This window comes from Physella acuta, unplaced genomic scaffold, assembly GCF_028476545.2.
Source record: "Physella acuta isolate Inbredline_101_S28 unplaced genomic scaffold, ASM2847654v3 ptg000720l, whole genome shotgun sequence".
Classification (NCBI taxonomy): domain Eukaryota; kingdom Metazoa; phylum Mollusca; class Gastropoda; family Physidae; genus Physella; species Physella acuta.
In genome coordinates, this window is record NW_026732238.1 from 674832 (window position 1) to 700826 (window position 25995).

At 39.8% G+C, this 25995-nt stretch overlaps 1 protein-coding gene across 1 annotated transcript in view; it reads right to left on the minus strand.

The window, feature by feature from the left end:
* LOC131949945 (inactive tyrosine-protein kinase transmembrane receptor ROR1) overlaps positions 1–25995 on the minus strand; it is a gene marked incomplete at its 5' end in the record, with an annotated part of 115478 nt that overhangs the window by 67593 nt on the left and 21890 nt on the right. Inside the window, one exon of the mRNA XM_059311907.1 lies at positions 7441–7469. Coding sequence (XP_059167890.1) covers positions 7441–7469 — 29 coding nt within the window. The remainder of the gene's footprint in view (positions 1–7440; positions 7470–25995) is intronic.

Consider the following 25995-nt stretch of genomic DNA (forward strand, 5'->3'; position numbering starts at 1 on the left):
AAGCGGGTGATGAACAAACAACTTGCTAAGCTTGAAGCTTCTATACCAGCTTTCCCCATACAACACCAATCTGTCCGTTTTAGTTATATTTTACGCTTATGTCCAATCAGATTAGTTAGAATTCCAAATACACACTTGTGGAACGGCGTGGCCTAGTAGTAGAGCACTAGAAAGCTAACCCGAAAGTCAGTAGAACGTCCCCGAGTCCACCCAGCTCTGATGGGTACCTTACTCACGTTAGGGGGAATTAAAAGCGATTGGGCATAGTGCTGACCACACTATCAATTCCGAGGTCAGAGAAACAGGCGAACTCTACTTTACTTGCCCACATTGACCGTCAGTTTCGAAAAGGGAACATTTTTGACTTACTTATACACCCACTTAACTAATCAAACCCAGTGCTAATAAACACGTTGAAGTATGATGACCAGGGCTAGAAAATGTTAAATGACCTCTGGACTTTAGGTACGTTAATTAAACCCAGCTGATACCAATGGTACCCAGGTACTTTCTCTGGAACTAGAATGACCAGACAACCTCAGACTCACGTGCACTACATCAAGGTCCAAACACCAAGGGGTGAGCAGCCTCACGTGCTAGAAGCTGTTCCTAACTCATCTACAACCGCCCATCCCGGTCCTTTATCCCCCCCCCCCTCGACCCGGCCCCCCCACGGGGAACCGCAACCTCAATGTCTTCAAGATCTACGGATATCCATCACAAGAATTCTTTTAATCAGGCGGATAAGTTTAAGGTTAAGCCAAGGTTCGGGTAAACAGTAAAATAAACCCGGCTACTTTAGGGTTAATAGATTTCCTCCAATCTTTGATCACGTCGGCCATTTTGTATCATCTGTTTTTTCTCGCTACGAGATTTGGACGTGAGAATAAATAAGACGACTGCGCGCGGTGGCGTGGGCTTAAATTTTGTCAGCTGCTGAAATGTGTTGTCTTTATTTCAGCTCAGTCATAATCTGGGACTCGTTAGTCTCTGGGGGGTTTTGTTAGCCGATTACAAATCATCCACTTTTAGTTTCAATTTTAACTTTTATATTATTTTTTAAAGTCATTTCGTCAATCGAAATTTCTTAATCGTGAGGCGTAAAAGAAGTCGTACGTAGGCCCTAAATGGGACCTATTGTTGTAGTAGTTGTAATTTTAAAATCTTGGAGCACCCTTTGTCTTAGAAGTACTCCAGTTACAACTTTAAAAACTGTTTATAATTTATTTATATGGGATGGCGTGGCCTAGCAGTAGAGCGATAGACTGCTTACCCGAAAACCAAGTTCGAATACGAGTTCAAGTCAGTAGAATGTCTATCAGTCCATCCAGCTCTGATGGGTACCTAACTCAAATAGGGAAAATAAAGGCGGCTAGACACAGTACTGACCACACTATCCATTCATATGCCGAGGTCACAGAAACGAGTGAACTCTACGCCACTTCCCCAATAGACTGTCAGGTTTAAAATGAACTTAACTTTTTGTTTTTAAATATTTATAACATCTAGTTAAATAACCCGCGCCTCTGGGCTAACATGCTTACCCAGTGATAACAGCTGATGAAATTAAGCAACAACGTTCATAATTACTAATTACCATTCTCCAGGGGGCACTCAAGTTAAGGTCTTCGCAGTGCGAAACCATCGACGGTGATTTAACTGAGGTCAAAGTTCACCTTCCTCACCCAACTCCTACGTCGTCTTCAGCTTAAATTTTGTTTTAAAAAAAATGGGACCCCCGAAATTTTTGGGACCCCGAGGTCTTAGGGGTGTTTTTTTGAATGACGGTGACCATCTTGAAGACGAGGGTGTTTGACAAATCGGCACTCGTCGTGTAATCTGTTTGATTGATTTAAATCCGGTCCGCGGGTCTAATGCGATTCATTCCTGCGGCCCCCAAAACCTTTTCACCGGCTTTTGTTGACATTAGAGGAAGTAAGAGGGGGAGGGGGAAAAGTGGATATCGCGTCCGTGAATACATGATTATTTATTTCCGTACGGAGCGAGACAAATGCCGGTCCTGCCGGTTTTTTTTTTTTTTTTTTACACCCGGATTTTTTTATTTTTTTTTTGCTCCGTTTTGGTAGTTTCGTCCTTTAAAGAATTATTCCCCTTGGTTGCGGGAGGGTGATGGGGGGAGACAACCACTTGAATGGTTAAAGAATTGGGTTGTGGGACTTGGGTGACGTGAGGCGTAAGGAGAAAGGATGACGGGAAATTGGGTCTAGGTGAGTAGGTAGGTGGGTGGGGTGGGGGTGGGTAGGTAGGTGGGTGGGGTGGGGGTGAGTAGGTAGGTGGGTGGGGTGGGGGTGAGTAGGTGGGTGGGTGGGGTGGGGTTAGTAAAAGGTAGGTGGGGTGAAGTGGGGTGAGGTGAAAAATTAAGTTAATTAATTAATTTTTTCAATTAAATTTTCGTTGTTGTTTTATTTTCTTGAGTTATAAATTTCAAGTTGAGTAGTAATGAAGTTGAAAGTCCTGGTGATTGGGTACTATATGATGGTTGAATTTATGGACAGGTGGATTTATGAAGGAATGGATTTTAAATGGAGTATGGATTTTTAGAGGATTGGTGATTTAACTATTGAGTTGTTTGATGAATGGACAATGGATTGTTTAATGGATGTATTGATGGATTAATGGATGGATGGATTGTTAAACAGATGGATGAATTGTATGGTAGATAGACTGAAGGAATTTTTTCAAGGATGGAAATATGGGTTGGGTGATGGATAGACGACTGTTTCAATAAGAGAGGATCGGATTATTGAATTTAAGTGTTGATTCCGAATTAATGGATTGAAGGATGGGTTGGTATTTTCAAGCGTGTATGGATAGACTGGTGGATAGGTTGTTGGACTGTGGATAGTTGTATGAATATATGGAAAAAAAGTAAAAATGTTGAATAGGTTACGGATTTTTAACAGATGCTTAGATAAATAATTGTAGTGATAATTAAATTGAATGATGGGTAGGTCATGGAAATATTTTAGAGGTCACGCCATAATTACGTGATACATGGATCTTAAGTTGAATAGGGAAGCTTGTCTCAAACGTAGAACAAGATTTATTGACAGTACCTAGCAAAAAAAAAAAAAACAGCAAACAACAAAAACGACGAATACAACAGTACATGAAAGCTACATTTCTCTTAACGTGTTGCAAAACTTCTGAACGGCGCGTACTTAAAGTCCCAACAAGCATCTCGCTTCAATCAAATAAATAGGTGTAAATATACCCCCCCCCCCCCCACACCCCACCACCACGCCTCTCTTAGGGGTGACCTTCCCTGCGCATAACACTATCTCTTTGTAACACCTTTTGAAACACCTTTTTTTAAAAAAAAAAACACCTCCGAAAAAATGCGTTCAATCGCTGCACCGCTGAGATCTCGTCCGAGGTTAACGTGAACGAGACACCGCGAGAACACACACGTGTGGAGAGCTCTACAAACAAGGGGAAAGAATCGTAATGTTTACCAAAGGGTGGGGGGTAGGGGTGGAGGTTGAGGGCGGATTAAAGCCCTAACCTTAACGTGAGACGTTAGCCACATAAGTTTGGGTTGTTTGTTGGTATCCTACGACAGTATCCCAGTCTCCGTGTAGTGCATGTACAAGATCCCCGAAATATCAATCTCCGTGTAGTAATGTTACAAGACCCTAGAAATATCAATCTTTGTGTAGTAATGTTGCACGACCATAGAAATAGTTTCAGCTCAAAGAAGCAGAGGTGTAGCTGGAAGGAGCATAGACGTGATTCATGTGTAGCTACATTAACAATACCACTGTGCGTCGAAGTAGCAACCAGTTGCTTCTCTTAGCACTATAATAGTAATGAAGTTTGTGTAGCGATTACGCCAAATCGTAATCTATAATACGACTTTGTAACGACAAAGTCAAATCGTAATCTTAACTCTAAAATAATAATAAATGTCTGTGTAGTGACAAGTCAAATGCTAACCCTAACTCGATAATTCTACCGAGTTTCTATTTATGACTAATCCTAATCTTAATCCTAACACGCACAAAAATGAAGTCACTGTAGGTTTCTAAACTGAAGCTGCATTTTCTGTAAAGTTTCATCAAGTGATCGTTTAGCTACTAACCTAAACACCAACCCTTTATAATGCAAAAAAAATAATTAAAAAAGGGCAACATCTTGTAACTAAACTCCGTGCTTAAGGTTAGCATAGGTTTATAAGTACCACATCAGCATAGTAAGGATCGACATCAGTATAAAAACAAAACCTTATCTAAAAAGTTAACCTAAACATCAGGCATCATTAATAGCTTTAAACACATCCACAACAATTCTACAATGAAAGTTAGAGCCATCACATCACTAATTATGTAATTTCACATTATTGAGTTAGAGCTAATCCTAATCTTACCCGTACTCATAAACAAAAGCCAACAGTGAGGACTGAAACATGATCACACAAGAACACAAAAGTTTAACACAAAAAAAATGTTAAAAAATGTTTTAAAAGGCGATGAAGTTTATAAAAAAAAATAATGTGGCAAGCACATACGAGGAGCTAATTGAATATTTGCCGAGACAAGTTCGAGCTAATAAACCAGAATTTTAATCCCACGCCACCCAGCCAAGTCAATGAATCTTCTTCCACAATTTTATTCAGACTGGAGTGTGTGACTAGGGTCAACAAGAGGTCATACCTACAGCAGAAGTATAAGCTAAACCTACTATAAAACCTACGGTAGAAGTATAAGCTAAACCAGCTCTAAAACCTACAGCAGAAGTATAAGCTAAACCTACAGCAGAAGTATAAGCTAAACCTACTCTAAAACCTACAGCAGAATATAGAGCTAAATCTACACTAAACCTAGGGCATAATATAGTGATTAATTAACCTATACTAAAACCTAAAGCAAGATCATAGAGTCCAAAGTGCTAAACATACATCCCAACCTACAGCAGAATCTTGCTCAAAACATTATCCTACAGCAGAATATAAGAGAAACTTAACATAATAAAGATACATACAATTGAAGATTGCAATAGAACCAACTGTATGCTATTCTAAGGCTTTTTTTTTTTTTGTAAAAAAAACAATTTTGAGTTTGTATTTTAGAAAATAATACTCATGGTAATCTTACGCTACAAAATAAAATAAACTACTTTGCTTTAGGATGTATTAAAAATTTAAAGAAAAAAAAATTAATGAATTTTAACTATATAAGCATAAGCTTTAATAAAAGATTGTATCAAATATACCATATGTAATAAACCAATTTAAAAACTTGCAAAAGTTGTACTCTGACGAAAAGTTTCAGACTTCCACGGTGAATAATTTCAGTTGCTCCCAATTTTCAAAGCGGCCGGGCAAATATTTGTAAAGTAAGAAAATATCAGGATCGGTCCAATTAAATGGGTGGGGTGGGGGGGGGGGGGGCGATGCCCCGGACCCGGCAAAAACGGAAGCCGGACTAGCGCGCGGGGCGGGCGGACAAGGGCAAGGTCGTTTCGTATGAAGGTGTGGAGCCCACGGGAGTGAATACAAACCGGAGCAGAATCAACACTTGGCGAAGGCCGGCTCATCAAAAGATTCCGCGGACGCTGAGAATTGTACACGTCGGAGTAGTAGAGGGTGGGGGGGGGGGAGGGTTAATTCATCTGTTCATTTAAATCGTACACCATAGCGTACATCTACACCTGAACAATATTTCAAAGGAAAATTCTTCCATCGTTGAGGTTTGTAAATAAGAACATTTACGTTGGTTGAAGAAATGACATTGAGCTTGAAAGTTTTTAAATACAAATATTTACGTTTACTTAGAATTAAAAAAAAAAAATTCTTTCACATTTTGTTAACGATAGATCAATCCGGGTGCGAAGTGAATAGAAACATTCGTTTAAAAAAACAAACTACGTGTTGAGTATTTCAAACTAACAAACAAACGGAAATACAAAATGTAAGCCAGCCGTAATATATTAGCGGTTTCAACTCAAAAGACACACATAGTACAGAATGTCTGAATATCTGAACTGTGGTGCTAAAGCACTTATGTGCTAAGTCTCTAGAAGTCACTTTAGTTCAGAGTGTATGTGGCATACTAAAATGTGATAGGTCTTGGGGTCTCTTTAGTGTGCACGATCTATAATCAGGAGGTGATGAGTTCCAAGCAAAATGTGCTAAATAAACTGTACAGTGTGCTAAGTTCCCAGCAACGTGTGCTAAGTCTGTGATACAATGTGCCACGTTTCCAGCTCAGTGTGGTTGGTTACCAATGCTCCTTCTAAACTGCGCGGTTGCGCGGCCGCGCAGTTGTTTTAAGCTGCCGCGCAGTGATTTCGTAAAATAAATATATCCTTGTATAAGACTTTGAGAACAGCGCGGACAGAAAATGCATTTTGCACATTAGGCTTTCCCCCTTAGAGGGGATAGTGTTGGTTACCATCACAAAATGCTGTATACCGTTCACCAAGTGCAATCGCCAGCACAATGTGTATGCTAAATATCCAGTACAGTGTATCAAACCATGCTGAATCAACAGTGTTATGTGCTACATTCCTAGCAGCATGTTCTAATTTTTCGTCAAAATCTCCAACACAGTGTGTCAGTTAATGTCCCTCTCAAACTGGGTTAAATTTACAGTGCTGTGTGCTACATTCCCACTACCGTATGCTACAACTTCGTCACATTTTGTCAAGTCTCCAGCACAAAGTGCTCTAACCTCTGCACGAATCGCAGTCTTTGATACGTTAAGTTAGCACAATGCGCTCAATCCCCACAGCAAAGTCTGTTACGTTAGCTCATTGTGCTACATCCCCACAGCAAAGTTTGTTAAGTTAGCTCATTGTGCTACATCAACAGCAAAAAGTGCAGTCTCCAATACATAGTGTGAAGTTAGCACAATGTGCTATATCCCCACACCAGTGTGTTAAGTTAGCTCAATGTGCTAGGTCCCCCAACCCTCATATGCTAACACGTTACGTCTCCCCCCCCCCCCCCTGTGTTTGGACTCGGAAAAGACGTGATACAAACACAAATAAACACAGCCGCATGGAGACACGGTGTGCCGAGGTGCTTTGACTTTTGATGTTGCCAGCCTGGAGAAGAAAATACTTCACTTGCGGCCTGTATCCTGCCCGGCCAGAGAGGCTTCATCTCCGTGCGGTAGGTGGGGGTGGGGGAGATAGGGTGAGGGTGAGACTGAAGGATACAGTTTCGTAAAGTGAGATATTAAAGTTCGGGGTTCTCAATAAGGAGACTACGGGGTCTGGTTGGTTTAGTAGGTGGGTTGTATGATTATACTTTTCATAAAGTGAGTCATGTACCCATCAGAGTTGGGTGGACTCAAGACTGGGATCCGAACTTGAGACTTTTAAGTTAGAAGTGGTATGCTCTACCACTCGACCATACCGTCCCACGGTAAGGATCGATGTTATGATTTGATTACAAGATGATAAAAAAAAACTTACCGGTAACAAGCTTGTCATCGTTATCCTTCCTGGAAAGAAAAAAAAAAGGAAAGAAATTTAAACTTTTGCCATATTTTTATAGTCCAGTAAAGAAACTATAGAGTGGTACTGATAGAAATGAAGTAAAGAGCTTTTCCTTTTCGTGGATTTGATGTTGGTGTTGTGTTTGGCTAATTCGATAATTTTCTTTTTCAAAATCGCATTTTCTTTGCAATTAGCGACCAATGATTGGAACCGAAGTAATGAGCAGTAACTAAAGACAAAGATCGGTTACAATTATTTATTTTTTAAGTGTGAGACATTCAGTTATCAATATAGGACATGCATTGTTATTTCAACATCACAAGGAGAGAGGGGGGAGGGGGAGGGGGGGGGGGTTAAAACTTAATGTAAAGACAGAAGAAGATTGCCAAATATATTCATTTCAACCACGGCATGTATGAACCATATTCTCCACACCCAGCTCATGGTCGACCATCTCTCCTACCCACGTCAACATACAGGGATCGGACGAAAGGCCGACATGGACAGAAGGCCGACATGGGCAAAAGGCCGACATGGAGAAAAAGCCGACATGGAGAAAAAGCCGACATGGAGAAAAAACCGACATTGATTAAAGATCGACAGAAAATAAGGCCGACATCTATACGGCCGACATAAAATGGCCGACTGGACATATGGCCGACACATTTTATAAAAGAACAAACTCCAATAAAATAAATATGCAGTATATATTAAAAACAAGTTACATAATGATGAATTTAAAGTACAACTGTCGGCCTTTAGGGTGTCGGCCTTTTTTCCTACACCCTCCACCCACCCCAGTCCCACACCTCACTCCCAAACTATTAAAACCAGGCTCTACCAAAATGGCCCAGAGGATGTATCGTTAATTCACGCCGTGCATTAACACCGACTCTCATCTCAGTTTCAGGTTTTGAACAATACACCCCCCCCCCCCGTACACGGCACAAGAGCAGACAAGCACAAAACAGACAAAACAGCCGACAGACAAAACAGCCGACAGGATAAAACAGCCGACAGGACAATACAGGAGGCGAGGAGTTCTCCAACCTGTCGCATACATCTTCCACCATCTTATACATTTTTTTTTGTTCAGTTACAAGTCACAATGTGTGAGAAAATAGATTCTGATCCCAGCGTTACACATAAAAAAAACAACCTTTGTTTCCTATTGTATTGTTTCGTTTAACCGGTAGACATATTTTTTTTAAGTCGCCTCACTTTTTAGAATAAAAAAATAAACGATTTTTTAATGCGGTGTTATACACAGGTGGTTAGCAAACAAAAAGAAAAAGCTAAACATTTAAATTGAAAAGCAATTTTCGCATAATAAATCATCCCAAGCATAAGGAAAATAGAATCCTATTCACGGTTATAATTTATTTTCGCAAAAATTTTCCCATAACCCATGTTTTTGCTGATGATTTCGGTTCACGTGTTTGCGAATTCTATATAGGTCTTCACCAGCCGGAACTTTAAGACACAATTGACAAATTGTGAACGTTTTATAATATTCTATAATTTGTCGCAATGCCCTGATTAAAATTTAAAATAAAAAAAAAATTTTTTTTAATACACGCAAGATTGTTTTGGTTTGATACTCAATGCAAACGTGTTATAATTCAATTTATTTAATTACATTATTTCGAAAATTATTTACGATGAACCTTTTTTTTTAATTTAGAAAAAAACAAACACACATCCGATTGATTAGGTTATCATACACACTGAAAAGGTTTTTTAATTCACTTACTTAGTGACTATACCCTGATTAACAGTTACAATAAAAAAGAAAAGTAAAATAAAACAACAGAAATACTTCATATTGATTAGTTTCACTAAACAAATATTACTATTTCCTGATTAAATTTACAATTAAAAAAAAGTAAAAAAAAAAACAATTAACAAAAACAAAACACGTCCGATGCTATTTATTACTTTTAGTTATTGAATTAATATAACCAGATTACGATTTACAATAGAAAACAGAGTAAAAAAATAAAATAAAAACCGTCAGATTCATTAGGTTATCACAGTTTAGATAAACTCTTCACACTTCTTACATATCTCACTCCACTCTATCACCACCCTCAAGTTGAAATCACCCCCCCCCCCTCACACAGATAGGACAGAGTTATCGGCCTTGATTGTTCCTATCCATGGCAGATACAGTTGCCGAGTGAGCGTGCGATAACCATCGATTGTGTGGTTTAAAACAGGGGCATTAATTTTCTATTTGCAGCTAGGCTGTCCGCGGGAGATTTGGAGGGCGCTAATCACTGGCAAGTGACTTTAACTACTTAATCTCCTCGATATATATATATATATATATATATATATATATATATATATATATATATATATATATATATATAGACGTGGCGTAGCGGTAGTGCTCTAGACCCGAACCGAAAGTTTGGGGTTCGAATCCGGGTTCATGCCAGTAAACGTCTCTGAGTCCACCAAACTCTGCTGGGTACCTAACTTACGTTAAAATAAAGGCGGCTGGGCATAGTGCAGTCCACACTATCCCTCCATATGCCGATATCAAAGAAACAGGTGAACTCTACTTCACTTGCCCCACGGGTTTGTATGCGTCGCGATCGTACACGATTCATTGCTTTAGGGTGGGTTAAGTACAGTAAGATTTGAAACCCAAACGGGCATAGCAAACAAAACACTGAACAGATCTAGTACTGATAACCAACAATCATTCCATCTCTCATATTCTCCTTATAAATAATATCACCCACGATGATAGCAATACACCCGCAGCCAAAAAAACAAATACCATTATGATACTAAACGACGTCAGTTCTTCTCAACTCTTGTTTCCCCGTGATGAAGAGCTCCATCCAGTACGTCACAACTCTCTAACAAGACAGGGCCATCTACCGTCAGAATCTACCTGTACGGAGTGCTCGCCCCTTAGATTTAATGACCTCCTTACAACTCAAGTGTCTTCAACTTGAAGTCCCATTACGCACCGAAAAAAATGCGAACCACAGATAGGCGAGCCCCCGTACTGAAATTTAGACCGTTAGTATTTGTAAGGATTAATTAACCAATGTGAGGTTGATCGAATCCCATTGGCTGGTTGGCGCTGGTTAATTATGCGCTAACAACGCGAGCAATTAATGTCATTGTTGTTGGTATGCAAATTGTTGGGCTGATGGAGAGACCTGTCGGTTTACAAAACTCTCGGCCTGTTTGTTGTTGTTTTTTTTTAAACTTGTATCCTCGTTGTGGTTAAGGGTGGTCTATAAAATAATTTAAGATCTGTGTTTCGTTTTCATCCTTTCCTACTTATCCTCTCTTCATGCCTCCCCCTTTTTATTTTCTTTCCTTTCCAATATTAACCCTTTCCGCCTTTTTCCCCCGATCCCTTTCCCTTCGTTAATTTCCCCTTCCCTTTCTTCCCTTCACATCCTTTTAACTCCACCCCCGTTCATTATTATCCCCAGTACTTTATCCCTCTCACCCTTGATCCCTATCCCGATCCCTTTGACCCCTCGCCTACCATCGCACCCTCCCCATCATTATCCCTCCTCCCCCTCCACCTCTACTCCCCTTTATCCCTCCTCCATTATCAACCAATCACAGACGTATTCTTTTAGCCCACAACATGGAGTCGACTCGTTATCTCCATCATAAAGATACATTTAAAAAACAACAATAAAGAACAATAACTCTTAATTCACACCACTACTAAGTCGTAAATGAATCCAAATTAATATCTTCAGTAAGGAGTTAGATTTAAAAAAAAAAAGGAAATTCCAAAACTAAACAACTGCTGCTTTGTTGTTAGTTCCGGGTTGGACTAAGGATATAGAAGCAAATCCAAAAACAAACGCAGAAAAGTTGGCACGCAATACATACATGTGTTGGGGGAAATCCATTCAAACATTACAGTTAAGAACGAAGAAGAAAAAGAAAACTACGGGAAAATAGAAAACATTTAATTTTTTTCCATATTTCGAGCTTGTGTCATTACAAGATAACAAATATGTTCTCTAGTTGACTGTAGCTTTTGAAATATGCGAATTTACAATATTGTAGCCAACACAATAAAATCTCGTCTAATATTTCACCTTCTGAACTACTGCTTGTCCTTCCGTTAATATCTTCGATATAAATTTATAATTCTCTAGAGGAGTGGAAAGTGAGGGTGAGGATAATCGTCCTTCATGAGCTACTGATAGTGTTTTAAAGCAAAATATTTTCAGTTGGTAGTGTCCAATTCACAAATTATGAATTACTGAAAAATCGGAATTAAACTAAATAGCGGCGTATGCTACGTCGCGAGTCAGCTCGTTAACTTATAAGAAAAAAAAAAGAAAGAAAAAATCACTCCCCTGACCAAGCCGCATCTAACTTCTAGGTCGTTCGCATGCTGTTTAAAGATTAAACAAGATATCACGGGGAACCTCCCGGTCAAAGATCTGGCCTATTAGGTCCACCAGACCCGACCACATGGGGTGACCACAGCAGCGCTGTCTCAACGAAATCTTGTGGGTCAGTTCGCTGGCAGACAATAACATAAACAGTAGCATCCAATCCTTCAGTTGGAGGGTGGGGGGATGATTGGGCGAGGCCGGGGGTCGGGTGATGGGGCGGGGACGGGGAGGGTGTAAATAAAAACAACTAAAAAGGTAAAAAGACTTTTTATGAGCCGTTCGCCGTGGAGTCACGGCTCCATGGCTCGTGGCTCCGGAGCCGTGTAACATACAAAAAGGGCCAGGATCAGATACCCCGATAAGATAACACGCTCCAGAGATCCAAATTGGGCTCGGGTTTTCAAACGACGCTATAAAGATTCTGGTGTGTGTGTGGGGGGGGGGGGGGGAGACGTTCACAGCTTGTTAAAGAAGATACTCGCTACCCCCACCCCCCTCCTCCTAACTTTTATAGCCTAGTTAACGCCAATTTCGCCCAGATTAGCCACAGTTCATTACCGTGTAAGTGTATGCTTACAGACGGTCACCGATGCTTACATCTGCTGTTTCATAGTTTTGACGCCGTAAGTGTGCCAGATAAAATTACCCGGATGTTTCCCTACACGGTTTGTGTTTGTTCAACGATATACAACTAAAACTAAATTGTGGAACCACCCCAAATAATATCCCGCGTTGTGGAGCTATCTATGCTATAAGCCGCTAGGTAGTGTGTCAGTCCTTCTTTCCTTCATCCCTTCCGTTATCTAAAGCTGAAAGAATGTAGTTATATTTCAATAACTCTTTCATTTTTTGTGTGAAACTAACTGATTCTTGAGTAATCCCAACATGTAGGTAGAACTATTCCGTGAAGTATTCCAATCGACGGAACTGTCTCCATGTAAAACGTTAAGTATCCACGTAATGATGCGACACAAGGGGACTTAATTCAAATGTGAATAATGTGACCAGGAAGACCTGACATGTATAACCATCAAATATTTTTTTTTACTCTAAGATTATTTGTTTTTCTAGAAATTTATTTCATTTAACGGAATTTTAAAAATAATAATAAAACAACAAATGAGATCAAGCAAAATTTTTTTTTAGAATACTATCTATAGGTAGACCCCCCCCCCCCCCACCACTTTCACCCATCTTCTCGTCTGTTTGAAAAATCTCTCAAAGACATAATCAATATGGCGAGACGGGGGCGCGAACGTGGCCTAATTAACGGTTAATTGGGACGTCCTCGGCACCAGATCAATGTAGACATCGGGTACGGATAGTGACATTCGCTCTGGGGTAGAAGTCAGGGATTTTTTTTTTTAAATAATTAAGGCGAAGTGGAACATCGTTTTTATACTTAATCAGAAACGCTAAAAGTGATAAAATTCTATGTATTGATAAAAATTAAATTTAATCAAAAATTAAACTATCAAGAAAACAAAATAATTATCTGAACTTCAAAAACTCACAGAACTCTAATCAATAAACACAGATCGTTACGTCGTATTGTCAGTGATTCCTACCTATTATATTTGCATCAGGGGTCGTCCATAAATGACGTCACACTCGTAGTGGTGGGGGGGGGGGGGGGGTCCGTAATTTTGTGACGGTGTGTGATAAGGGGGAAAGGGGGGGGGGGGTGTTCAGATGGTGTGACGTCACTTTTTTGAATTCTAAAAAAGCAATGTTAGAAAACTAGTTATTTCGCGTTTTAGAAAATGTTTTAATAAATTGTGATAGGAATTGATCAAAATACTCTAATGTTGACAGAGTTCTGACAAGAGTTTGGAAGAATATCGATGTTATAAGAAAAATTCAATAGCAATTTTGAGTGGGGTTGTAGGCTGAGGTGTCATTTTAGTGAGGGGGGGGCTGGCTTTTTGTGACGACGAGTGACGGAGGGGAGGGGGATGGAAAAATCGTCAAAAAAGCGTGACGTCATTTAAGGATGACCCCCTCATGTCGTAGGTATAAATAAATTTAAATCTTAGCGAGTTTTTCAATTCCCAGAGCATATAAACAAGCTAGTAAGTCAATATTTTTCATCAGTGTTGAAATGTCGGTAATCTACTACCGAGACAACTTTTAAAAAACAAGACAGCAAATGAACTCAGCTATCAACAGGGCTAGAGAGAAGATACCAACAAGAATCAACCGTGTTGTTTTTTTTTCTCCATCCGTATCACGTGTTTTTTCAACACGGTACTCAACACATCTTTTCATGTGAAAACATTACATTTTTTTAAAAAGTAAACACACGGGGTAGTTATTTTAATAGCAGAATGAGTAAGTTTTAAAAGTACTGTTGTTGCTATTTATAACTACGTCCCCTCCCCCCACCCTCCACCCTTCCTTAAATAAAGATGAGAGTGAGGCTATTGTAAACAATATTTCAGCAGAAGGCGCTGGTCGGAGCAGACGAGGGAAATAAAAAGCGCGGGGGTCTTTAGCGCCGGGGGAGTGTAGAGCCAGGCGATGAGAGAGGGAAACAAAAAACATGGCGCCTGTCTTGGAGTGACCCGCGGTGCTTATCAGCTTGACCGGATGTGTAGGAGATCTGACATGCGCGGGTGGGAGGGGGAGGGGGTGTGAGGGCGACGGGGGGTGGGGGTGGGGCTTGATGGATTCCATATGTTTACATGTCTAGCTGGACATTGAACCTGAGTCGTTGACCCACGCTGTCTCCGGTAATGGCCGGTTTATGTCTACGGGGTAAGCAATGCCGATAGCAGATTGACCAACATTCGGGTCATTCTGTCTACAGTTTGACCAACATTCGGGTCATTGCTGTCTACAGTTTGGCTAATGGTGTCTACAATTTAACCAACATTCGGGTCATTCTGTCTGCAGTTTGACCAAAGGTGTCTACAGTTTGAACAACATTCGGGTCATTCTGTCTACAGTTTGACCAATGGTGTCTACAGTTTGACCAACATTCGGGTCATTCTGTCTACAGTTTGACCAACATGCGGGTCATACTGTCTACAGTTTGACCAACATTCGGGTCATTCTGTCTACAGTTTGACCAACATTCGGGTCATTGCTGTCTACAGTTTGTTAGACCAAAGTTAACTACATTTTAACCAACGTTAACTAGAGTTATGTTTGACCAAAGTTGTCTACATTTTGTTTGACCAATTTTGACTTAAATTTGACCAATGTTGACCTAAGTTTGACCAATGTTGACTTAAATTTGACCAATGTTGACCTAAATTTGACCAATGTTGACCTAAGTTTGACCGAGGTTATCTACACTTTGACCAACGTTGTCTAAAATGTGACCTATACCATTTCCTCAAACATGAGAGGCTGACCTCTGCTGCCGTTACAATGGCCTTCCTCTGTCTACAAACACGATCCACGCAAGTTTCCAGTTTGATTCGTAGAATGTCTCTGAGTCCACTCAGATCTAATTAGTAGCATGTGATATACCTATGTTACCACATCTGATTTTCATAAGATCTCTAAGTCAACTCAGATCTAATTAGTAGCATGTGATATACCTATGTTACCACATCTGATTTTCATAAGATCTCTAAGTCAACTCAGATCTAATTAGTAGCATGTGATATACCTATGGTATTACATCTGATTTTCATAAGATCTCTAAGTCAACTCAGATCTAATTAGTAGCATGTGATATACCTATGTTACCACATCTGATTTTCATAAGATCTCTAAGTCAACTCAGATCTAATTAGTAGCATGTGATATACCTATGTTACCACATCTGATTTTCATAAGATCTCTAAGTCAACTCAGATCTAATTAGTAGCATGTGATATACCTATGGTATTACATCTGATTTTCATAAGATCTCTAAGTCAACTCAGATCTAATTAGTAGCATGTGATATACCTATGGTATTACATCTGATTTTCATAAGATCTCTAAGTCAACTCAGATCTAATTAGTAGCATGTGATATACCTATGGTATTACATCTGATTTTCATAAGATCTCGCAAGTAATGTTATCGTTTATTTAAAACTAAGGTTAGGATTAGAAAATGTAAACAAATCTCTATTATTTTGGAGTAGTAAAAAAAACAACTCTTAAATACCTGAAACACACAATAGGAGGTAGAAATTCAATCGCAAGAAAACTATATTAAAAGACTTAGGCAAAAGGCCTTCGTTAGAGAAGCGAGATTAAAAACAAAATAAATTGAATTTATTTTACGATTTCTTTAAAGGCCTCATAACAACATAGATAAACACTTTTTTTTTCGCGTGCTTGTTTTTCAAACTGCATATTCTTTTGTATTATTAATATTAAAGTATTTTAATAAACATTCATAAATATACTGGTTCTAGTAGTTGTAGTATATTTAACGACGATGTAACTGACAGGCTACCCAAAAAAAAAATATGAATGGCTATGGGGTCACACCCAACTATTTTTAATCCAAATCACATCTTTAGTCAAAATCGATCTTGCAAACACACTGCAAAGCAATTCATACTCTCGTCCCCTTGAGGTGTCGAATTGCTTGTGAATAAAACAAAGCTTGCGTCCAAATAAATGTCGTTATACTCTCTAAAAGGTCATTGTCATCTTTTTTGTCTCCCATTTTGGAGCAGGGGTGTTGACGTACTTGAAAGGGGAGTCAATTAACAAGGAACACTAACTGATATCCATATTTTTACGTATAACTACGGCAAAAAACACAATGACAAAGGTAGAAAATATACATGAATTCCAATGCGGTAAAAAAACAACTATTTTCATATAAACCCATAATAAAAATGAGTACTTATTAAATAATCTTTCTCAAACGGAAATATTACGCGTAAAAACGTGTAATAACTTAGAATCTGAACCCAAAATCGATATGAAACCAAACGACTGCATACCCAAAATTGAATCCCTGATTTTAACCTTCAGTGTATGACTATTTGCTGTGATAGAAAAAAGAATAAGACGGTGGCTCTAGTTTATCGATACTATCCTAAACGTTACTAAACTAAAATGTATATATATATATATATATATATATATATATATATATATATATATATATATATATATATATATATATATATATATATATATATATTGTTATATCCTTATTTGTTCGCAATACTAATGTAAAGGAAAGGCACCTTGGCTAACTACTTTATTCAAATACCCAACGAAACGAACTACACCATTACAAATAGCTGTAGAGAGAAGATAAAGATGAACCGAATACATGTAAAAAAGATGTGTTTTTATTTCATTGGATTCGCCCTGCCCTTTGATGTAAGTGGACCGGGCATGACTAGACTAGACTCGTGCGCTTTTTCCGCGCGGAATCCGGCCGAGAAACGTAACTTCTTGTGAGAAGCGTTCTTTGATAGGGCGCTAGACTGATAGTATTTAGACACGTTTCGACACTACACATAACCTGGTTTGGATAAATTAAGTTATTCATAACCTATATCATTAATTATAAAAACATGACAAAACGCTTACCGAGCCATATTAATTAATTAATGCTAAAATATATTTACTATTACCTTGAAGTGGAATATTTTTGTGGTTTACTAAAACTAATTAAAAATGAAGACTGTTTAGATAATTAGTTTTCCGTGCCGTGCGCATTTTTAATTAAACGAAGTAATTAAATCTAATGAAGCAATTAAAGAACGGTGACCGTAATAGTTTCTTTTATAAAATTTCCGCATTGCCGGAAATGAGAATCGGATCCAACCTAGATTAAGTACACGTATAATACATTAACGTATTCCTCTTTTTACGTGTCACTTTATAACACAACACAGATTTTTTAATGAGCTCTAGATAATTATCTGGCAGTCTCCCATCTTACCCCCCCCCCTCCACCATCCACACCCACGCGTCGAGTCGCCTCCAGGGCGATGCCCCCCACAGCCACCCCACCCCCTTCCCACCCCCTCGCCGTCTTTGATGAAGTCGCCAGACAGCGGAACTAGAACCTTCATGCCTGTCCGGAACATCAAAACATCTTTCACGGCTCTTGGAGACATCAAAACATCTCCCAAGGTGTTTGAAGACATCCCCCCTCCCCCTCCTACACCCACCCACCAGGTCTGCTAAACAAAACACAGCATTGTACACTCTAGCAGAAGACCTGTCCAACGTTTGAGAGATTCAAGTGCTGCTATCACAAGAGCCTCAAAGCTCTGGAGTTACGGAACTTGGAAAGTTGTTTCACTTCTGTATAATGTTTATTCATGTTTTATTTTAAAGGGTTGACGGAATTTTGGGTGAATTGTTACAGAAGTATTTGTTACTCCTACGGTGGCGCCGGGTACTGGACGGTGGGGTACGAGTTTACCCTGCGTTTAGAGGGGTGGAAGATAAAACTAGTGAGAATCAAAGGACAGAAGAGACTGATACACGGTAATCAAACCGATATTCAAGCCAGTTAGTCGGAGTTTACCGTGTTGAGACCTGCCTGGCTAATGGGAGACACCTCCTGAGCCAGTGATGTCCATAAAGAAAGACAGAAAAAAAATATAACTGTATTTGCATCTTGATAAATTACACTAAACGAATATTGATAAATTGTTTCTAAATTTATAATGGATGTTTTATTTTATTAAAAAAAAAGCAATGTACGAAGATAATAAAGCACATTAACTTCTTTCTTTTTTTAAATGCGACCAATCCCACACGTTTTTAACGCTAAGTTCCCTTTTCGAAACTAACGGTCCATGGGGCAAGGGAAGTACAGTTCATCTATTTCTGTGGCCTTGGCATACGAAGGGATAGTGTCATCACTATTCCCAGCAACCTTTACATTTTCTAGCATTAGTCAGGTACTCATCAGAGCTGGGTGGGCTCGAACCCCACACGTAAGCAGAACAAAATAAATCTAAAGACATTTTGAACCGAAGAATCCTCCACAAGTCAGAAAGCAAAACGTCGAATCGACCGATCAATTCCTGTGCCAGATTCACACCCAACATTTACAGAACCCGATACAAAGCTCGTGTTTTTCGAGACGTGTGTACAAACGAGACGACGAGATTCCGCGAGAGCTGAGCCCGCCAGAAATTGTGTCAGAATTTCCGGTGCGGACGGCGACTGGCATAATGTCGGCTGGCGGAAGCAAATACCACGCGTAACGTGATCCTGCGCGTGGCATTTCGGGATATGATTTTAACAAAGCTGCTTTAGACAAAAGATTTTTTTTTTCAGTTTTGTGTTGGTCTGTAAGTGTGACATAGCAAAATGTTAGCGCAGTTAACGTGAGTTCGTGTTTTTTTTTTTTTTTTTTTTTTTTTTTTTTTTTTTTTTTTTTTGGTTCTAAACTGAGAAGGGTTAACAGTTAATCAATACGCGTGATAATTCTGGAAGGTTCTTGATGTACGTTAGCCGACGCTTGTTTGCTCGGATTTCAAATGCTTGTCGTACAGCTTATCTTCCACTTACAACAATATGCAAAATAAACCGTAAATCGAACATGATTAATTTGGACTTCTTCGGGTTTGGAGACAGGTTCGACCCCCCCCCTCCCCCCGCAAACACACATTAGCCTTGCAGGTCGAAGCAATGGTATTGTCAGTCTAACTGGCTTTGAAGAGATCACAGCCGTTCGCATTGACCAATACAAGTTGTACGTGAGTTAAACAAAGATGAGAGTATAGCGGCTAAGACAAAAAAAAGGCACTACCATTTATTCACGTATATTCTCCACATCGGGACAACAACATTACAACCCTAACCACAACTTTAACCTTTATATGATTACAAACAAGAACGAATTCCTAATTCAAACGTCGTAGCCAGTAAACCTGAACATATACACGACTTTGTTAAAGTTAGACCATGAGTTGGTCGTGCATTTAGCATCTCCCGCGGTGTGCGGCAATTAGTCGGATGAAATCATAGCTTATGTCACCACTATGTCTCCCCACATGACTGAGTGTCACCACTGGATTGTGTGGGTCACCACTGGACTGAGTGTCTCACCACTGGACTGAGTGTCTCAAACTGGACTGAGTCACCACTGGACTAAGTCACCACTGGACTGAGTCACCTCTGGACTGAGTCACCACTGGACTGAGTGTCTCACCACTGGACTGAGTCACCACTGGACTGAGTCACCACTGGACTGAGTGTCTCACCACTGGACTGAGTCACCACTGGACTGAGTGTCTCACCACTGGACTGAGTCACCACTGGACTGAGTCGCCACTGGACCGAGTGTGTCACCACATGACTAAGTGGGTCACCACTGGACTGTGTGTATCACCACTGGACTGAGTGTGTGTCACCACTGGACTGAGAGTGTCACCACTGGACTGAGTCGCCACTGGACCGAGTGTGTCACCACATGACTGAGTGGGTCACCACTGGACTGAGTGTGTCACCACTAGACTGAGTGTGTCACCATCTGAGGACTAGGAAGGTGAGACGTGTAATTATGGTAATATCACGAGGGCAAGGGTCGAATGGAAACGTGAGACCGCGAGAGTATGCGAGATCTCAGCAGGGAGTAGAACATGGCATATTGAGAGAGACATAGTTGGCTTTGTGTATGGTGTATATCCGGGTGGGATGTGCTTGGATGGTTGTAGATGAGATGGGCGTGGTTGGTTGTAGATTTGAGGGGCTTGGGTGGTTGTAGATGTGAGGGGCTTGGGTGGAATTAGATTTGAGGGGCTTGGGTGGTTGTAGATCTGAGGGGCTTGGTTGGTTGTAGATGTGAGGGGCTTGGGTGGTTGTAGATGTGAGGGGCTTGGTTGGTTGTAGATGTGAGGGGCTTGTGTGGTTGTAGATGTGAGGGGCTTGGTTGGTTGTAGATGTGAGGGGCTTGGGTGGTTGTAGATGTGAGGGGCTTGGGTGGTTGTAGATGTGAGGGGCTTGGTTGGTTGTAGATGTGAGGGGCTTGGGTGGTTGTAGATGTGAGGGGCTTGGGTGGTTGTAGATGTGAGGGGCTTGGGTGGTTGTAGATGTGAGGGGCTTGGTTGGTTGTAGATGTGAGGGGCTTGGGTGGTTGTAGATGTGAGGGGCTTGGGTGGTTGTAGATGTGAGGGGCTTGGGTGGTTGTAGATGTGAGGGGCTTGGGTGGTTGTAGATTTGAGGGGCTTGGGTGGTTGTAGATGTGAGGGGCTTGGGTGGTTGTAGATGTGAGGGGCTTGGGTGGTTGTAGATGTGAGGGGCTTGGGTGGTTGTAGATTTGAGGGGCTTGGGTGGTTGTAGATGTGAGGGGCTTGGGTGGTTGTGGATGTGAGGGGCTTGGTTGGTTGTAGATGTGAGGGGCTTGGGTGGTTGTAGATGTGAGGGGCTTGGGTGGTTGTAGATGTGAGGGGCTTGGGTGGTTGTAGATGTGAGGGGCTTGGGTGGTTGTAGATGTGAGGGGCTTGGGTGGTTGTAGATGTACCATTTCACTGATCGTAGAGAGACGCTATTGGTCGTAGGTATAGTATAGTATGTACTTGGTGGAAATTTTGTTATTGGACGTAGGCATTGTCTCTAGGTGATCGAGGCGTTATTATTGGACGTAGGCATGAAAACCGCTGTATATTGAATAAGCTTAACAAAATCTATCGTGTAACTGAACTACGAAAAACCAAATATAATGTTAACAAGCTTGACGTAAGAACAATTTGACTTAATCAGCGCTGGGTAGATTAAAATATAAGTAGATTGTTTATATATTATTAGCCGAACATATTTTAATATTCCAGGGTGTTTCCAACCCCATCACCTGATGTAGTTTCCTTCCAAACCAGGATATTTCCATGTTCTCTTACACAATACACCCCCACACCCCACCCCCACAATGGCGCAGGTGTAGACAAAAATCAGGCAGCGTCAACGGTGCGTGACGGCGGAACGATCGCACAGATTTCCACGGCCACGCTTGAGTGCGCATGTAGACAAACGGATTACTCGTTACAATAACAGATGGAACAGTCCAATGTTTTGGTACTTTCTTACGAGAGCATGCACTTGCAGTCATCTCAAACTGTGGGGAGGCTACCCCACACATGCAGTAATCTCAAACTGTGGGAGGCTACCCCACACATACAGTAATCTCAAATAGTGGGGAGGCTACCCCACACATGCAGTAATCTCAAACTGTGGGGAGTCTACCCCATATGTGCAGTAATCTCAAACTACGGGAAGTTACCCCCCAATGGTGCTGTAATCTCAAAACAATAGACATATATCCCATATGTAATGCCAACTCAAACGATGAAAATACTGTAATTTCAATCGGTGGTCTTACACTGCATTCACTGTCAAAATCTCAAAAAGAGTAAAAATGTTCACCAATTAGTGTAGTTTTAAAAGAAAGTTATACAGCCGACATTGTGGGCAATCTCAAACTTGGTCTGACGCGATTTTCCAAGAATGATTTGCATTACAAACTCTGTCAAAGCTCCAGCGATGAAAAAATAACCTAAATGTTGTCATATCTCAAAAGGAAAAATATACAATACATTTTTCAAATCTCAAACGGGGTCAAATGTACCCCCAATTCTTTTAAATTAAAACGGGGAAAAAAATGTACGCCAAATACGCTGCGCTATGAAACGATGATCATGTACAGTCCAACCCATTTAATATAGGCACCCGTATATTAGTGCAGCCGTCTATAAGGTCGAAATGTAAAGGCAAATTCTAACTGTTTTTTTTAAATATATTTCGCAAATGCAGGCCAGTCGTTTAATTAATGTTAAGTGCTTTAATCCGGATGTGTCCCAATTAAGCGGATTTGTCATACCTCAAATGTAAGTTTCAACTCAAAAGCATGCACCCCCTCCCCACGCGACCAGTGTGAGAACCCTCATGATGAAAACATGCACCCCCTCCCCAGGTGATCAGTGTGAGAACCCTCATGATGAACCCTCCCCACTTGACCAGTGTGAGAACCCTCGTGATGAAAACATGTACCCCCTCAGTGTGAGAACCCTCATGATGAAAACATGCACCCCCTCCCCCTCTGTGAGAACCCTCATGATGACCCTCCCCCACCCCACGTGACCAGTGTGAGAACCCTCATGATGAAAACATCAGCACGTGCTCTACAACCTGGTTTTCACGCTCCATTGAGCACGCGCGCCCGCGATACGCGTTCTGAGTGAGCGGTTCGGCGCGCCGCGTGACGCAGAGCGCGTGAGTTAAGAAGTTTACATTGTCTTCCCCGGTAGAGGGGCCCGCCTCAAGTCATCCATCAAGTTCGCCATGACTTATGATTTCATGGGTTTTTTTAATTTAACTGCGTGTTGGGGAGCTAACTCAGCTGATAACTTTAAGTTAAATTTTTATTTTTTTTGAAACTGACGTGTTTTAGATGCAAAATGTAAAGTGATATGTAAAATGCGAAAAATAAAAAGAAGATAACTATCGAGTCAAAGAAGCAGATACATAAGGAATAAAAATTTTAAATATATGAAGCGTAAAATATTTAAAGGGCATTTTTTTAAAAAATTTTTTATAAAAAATACACGATGTTTTTTACTTATTTAAAAAAAAAATTGCAGTTCACTGTATTTAAAGCAAAAAAAAATAATGTTCTGGTAATTAGCTGATTAAGAAACAGCGCTGAAGCATATTAGAGACATTGATAAATGGACAAAATATTTTAATAGATTTTCCAGTTGTAGTCGTGTAAGTATGTGTCTCTTATCTTAAAGTGAAATACGAATGTCTGATAAACGGTGTTGGGTACATAGCTGATTCGTGTTGTTCGTATCTAATATACTTGATGGTTATATACAATAGCTATTACATGGAATGTGATACATTGTAGCCGATTGGAGATAGATTGTAAATGATTAGTGATGTATTGTAGCTTATTAGTGATATATTGTAGCTAATTAGTGATATATTGTAGCTGATTAGTGATATATTGTAACTTATTAGTGATATATTGAAGCTGATTAGTTATACACTGTAGCTAATTAGTGATACATGGTAACTGATTACTGATACATTGTGGATAGTTAGTGATATATTGTAGATGATTGGTGACGTATTGTAGGTGTTTAGTGATATATTGTAGTTGATCCCCATGTGAAGAAACACAACTGGTGACACACGGTGATACGTTGAAGGTGATACACAGTTTATACATAAAAGGTGATGCATAGTGAACAATTTATACACACAAGTACACAATTTGAGGTAAACAGTGGATGAAATGTAGTAAATAAAAGGTGATACGCATACGGTTTTACACAACTGGTGACACCCAAAAAAAGGTGATACGCATACAATTTTACACAGCTGGTGACACCCAAATAATAAAAGGTGATACCCATACGGTTTTACACAACTGGTGACACCCAAATAATAAAAGGTGATACGCATACGGTTTTACACAACTGGTGACACTCAAAAAATAAAAGGTGATACGCATACGCTTGTACACAACTGGTGACACCCACAAGGTGATACAATAGTCGGTGTATACTTTTTAACACAACACATTTTCATCAATAACTAGTCAGATTTTTTTACCCAGAAAAAAAATCAATGCTTTCAACAGCCAATTCCACTTCCTTAAATTCCCCAGGCTTAATATTTGATAGCCTTGAGCTGTAAATTTAATAAGTATCCTGACTCTTTTAAATCAAAGCAGTCTTAGATCCCAATGCTGTTCATTAAAAATATTTTTTTTATTTTACTTGAAAACAATCAATATTTTGCACCGGACGCTTCTTAATGTCAGTTTCGAAAATCTTAGAACAAAAAAATATTTAAATTAGTTTTTTTTTTTTTTTGAAATTTTATTTAAAAAAAAAATTTCTTGGCAAAAATATAAATAATTAAATGCTTCGGACTAAATTTATAGAGAGCTTTGAAAAAAAAAGAACAACAAAAAACACGGATAAAATCCAAAAGGTTTTCACGAACAAGTACAAGGGAGGGGGGGGGGAATGAAGAAGCATCAAGAGGAGTAACTCCCATCGCTTTCATTGTGCATTAAGCAGCTGTTAGGCTCACAAGAGCAGGGTCACAGGGTACTTTTTCACCACGGCCATTTTCTTCCAACAGAACGGCAGAGAGGGGAAAAAAAACACACACCCCCCCCCCCCCCCGCCTCTCTCGCACACAGATACACACTCACAACCAGCGCTATTTGAAGGTGTTAAAATTTGATGTAAAAAAAATAAACTTGAAACAAATTCACAAATTATACGGTTATTATTACGTAAACTGGTTGCCACAGCAACGCAATTAACAGTCTTAAACGGATAATATAAATCATGTAGCAGGTAAGTCTGTGAAAATGAAATAATGTTCAACTGGAGAATAAAAAACGATAAACAAAGGGGACGTTACCTAACTCTTTGTCTCCCGAATTTAGACGATAAGGGGGAAGTAGTTAAAACACAAAACCATATAGTTGTAATTTATGCCGGCTAACGTTTATACTGATAAAGTTTACCCAGTTTTAAAACTGACTGTCTATTGTGCAGATAAAGTAGAGTTTATTTACACTCGCACCTACTGTAAGCCAACTTCTAGTTACATTCTAGTTTAGAGTTGTCGAAACTTCTTCAGGAATAGATTACGTAATTGACGAGGAAGCACTATTTTTAGTTCAAATTTCTAAAAGAAACACACACACACACACTCGTACAAACATACACACATACACACTAAGACAGCCCGACGTAAAAGAGCTTAGGTCCATCTGCTTCAACTAGTGACAAGAAACTGAGTTTCAGGGAGAGAACTCCGAATTAACGCTATCAAGAAATTAGGTCACATTTCTGGAATCCTTTTAACCAGAATCCCATCAGCTGACCGGAAGTCGCTGGAGCTGGATATTAGCTGTAGTGGTGGTCCTTTGGTCGAGATTTTATTAACACTTTCTCCGGGTAGGTTTCAGTGTAAAATAAGATTTACCGAATATAGTGGTGGGTTTTTTGTGTGAGGGTTTATGTGGGGGAGGAGTGGGGGAGATGTAGTAGTACATCTATAGTGGGATGTATGAAAAATGATAGTGTAAAGTAAGGATGAAAAGTGTAGGTTGATATTATATATATATATATATATATATATATATATATATATATATATATATATACAATATAAAACAAATAAGTATTTATAAGGAAATAGGAATTGGGAAGTAAGATTGAAAAGTGAAGAGGAAT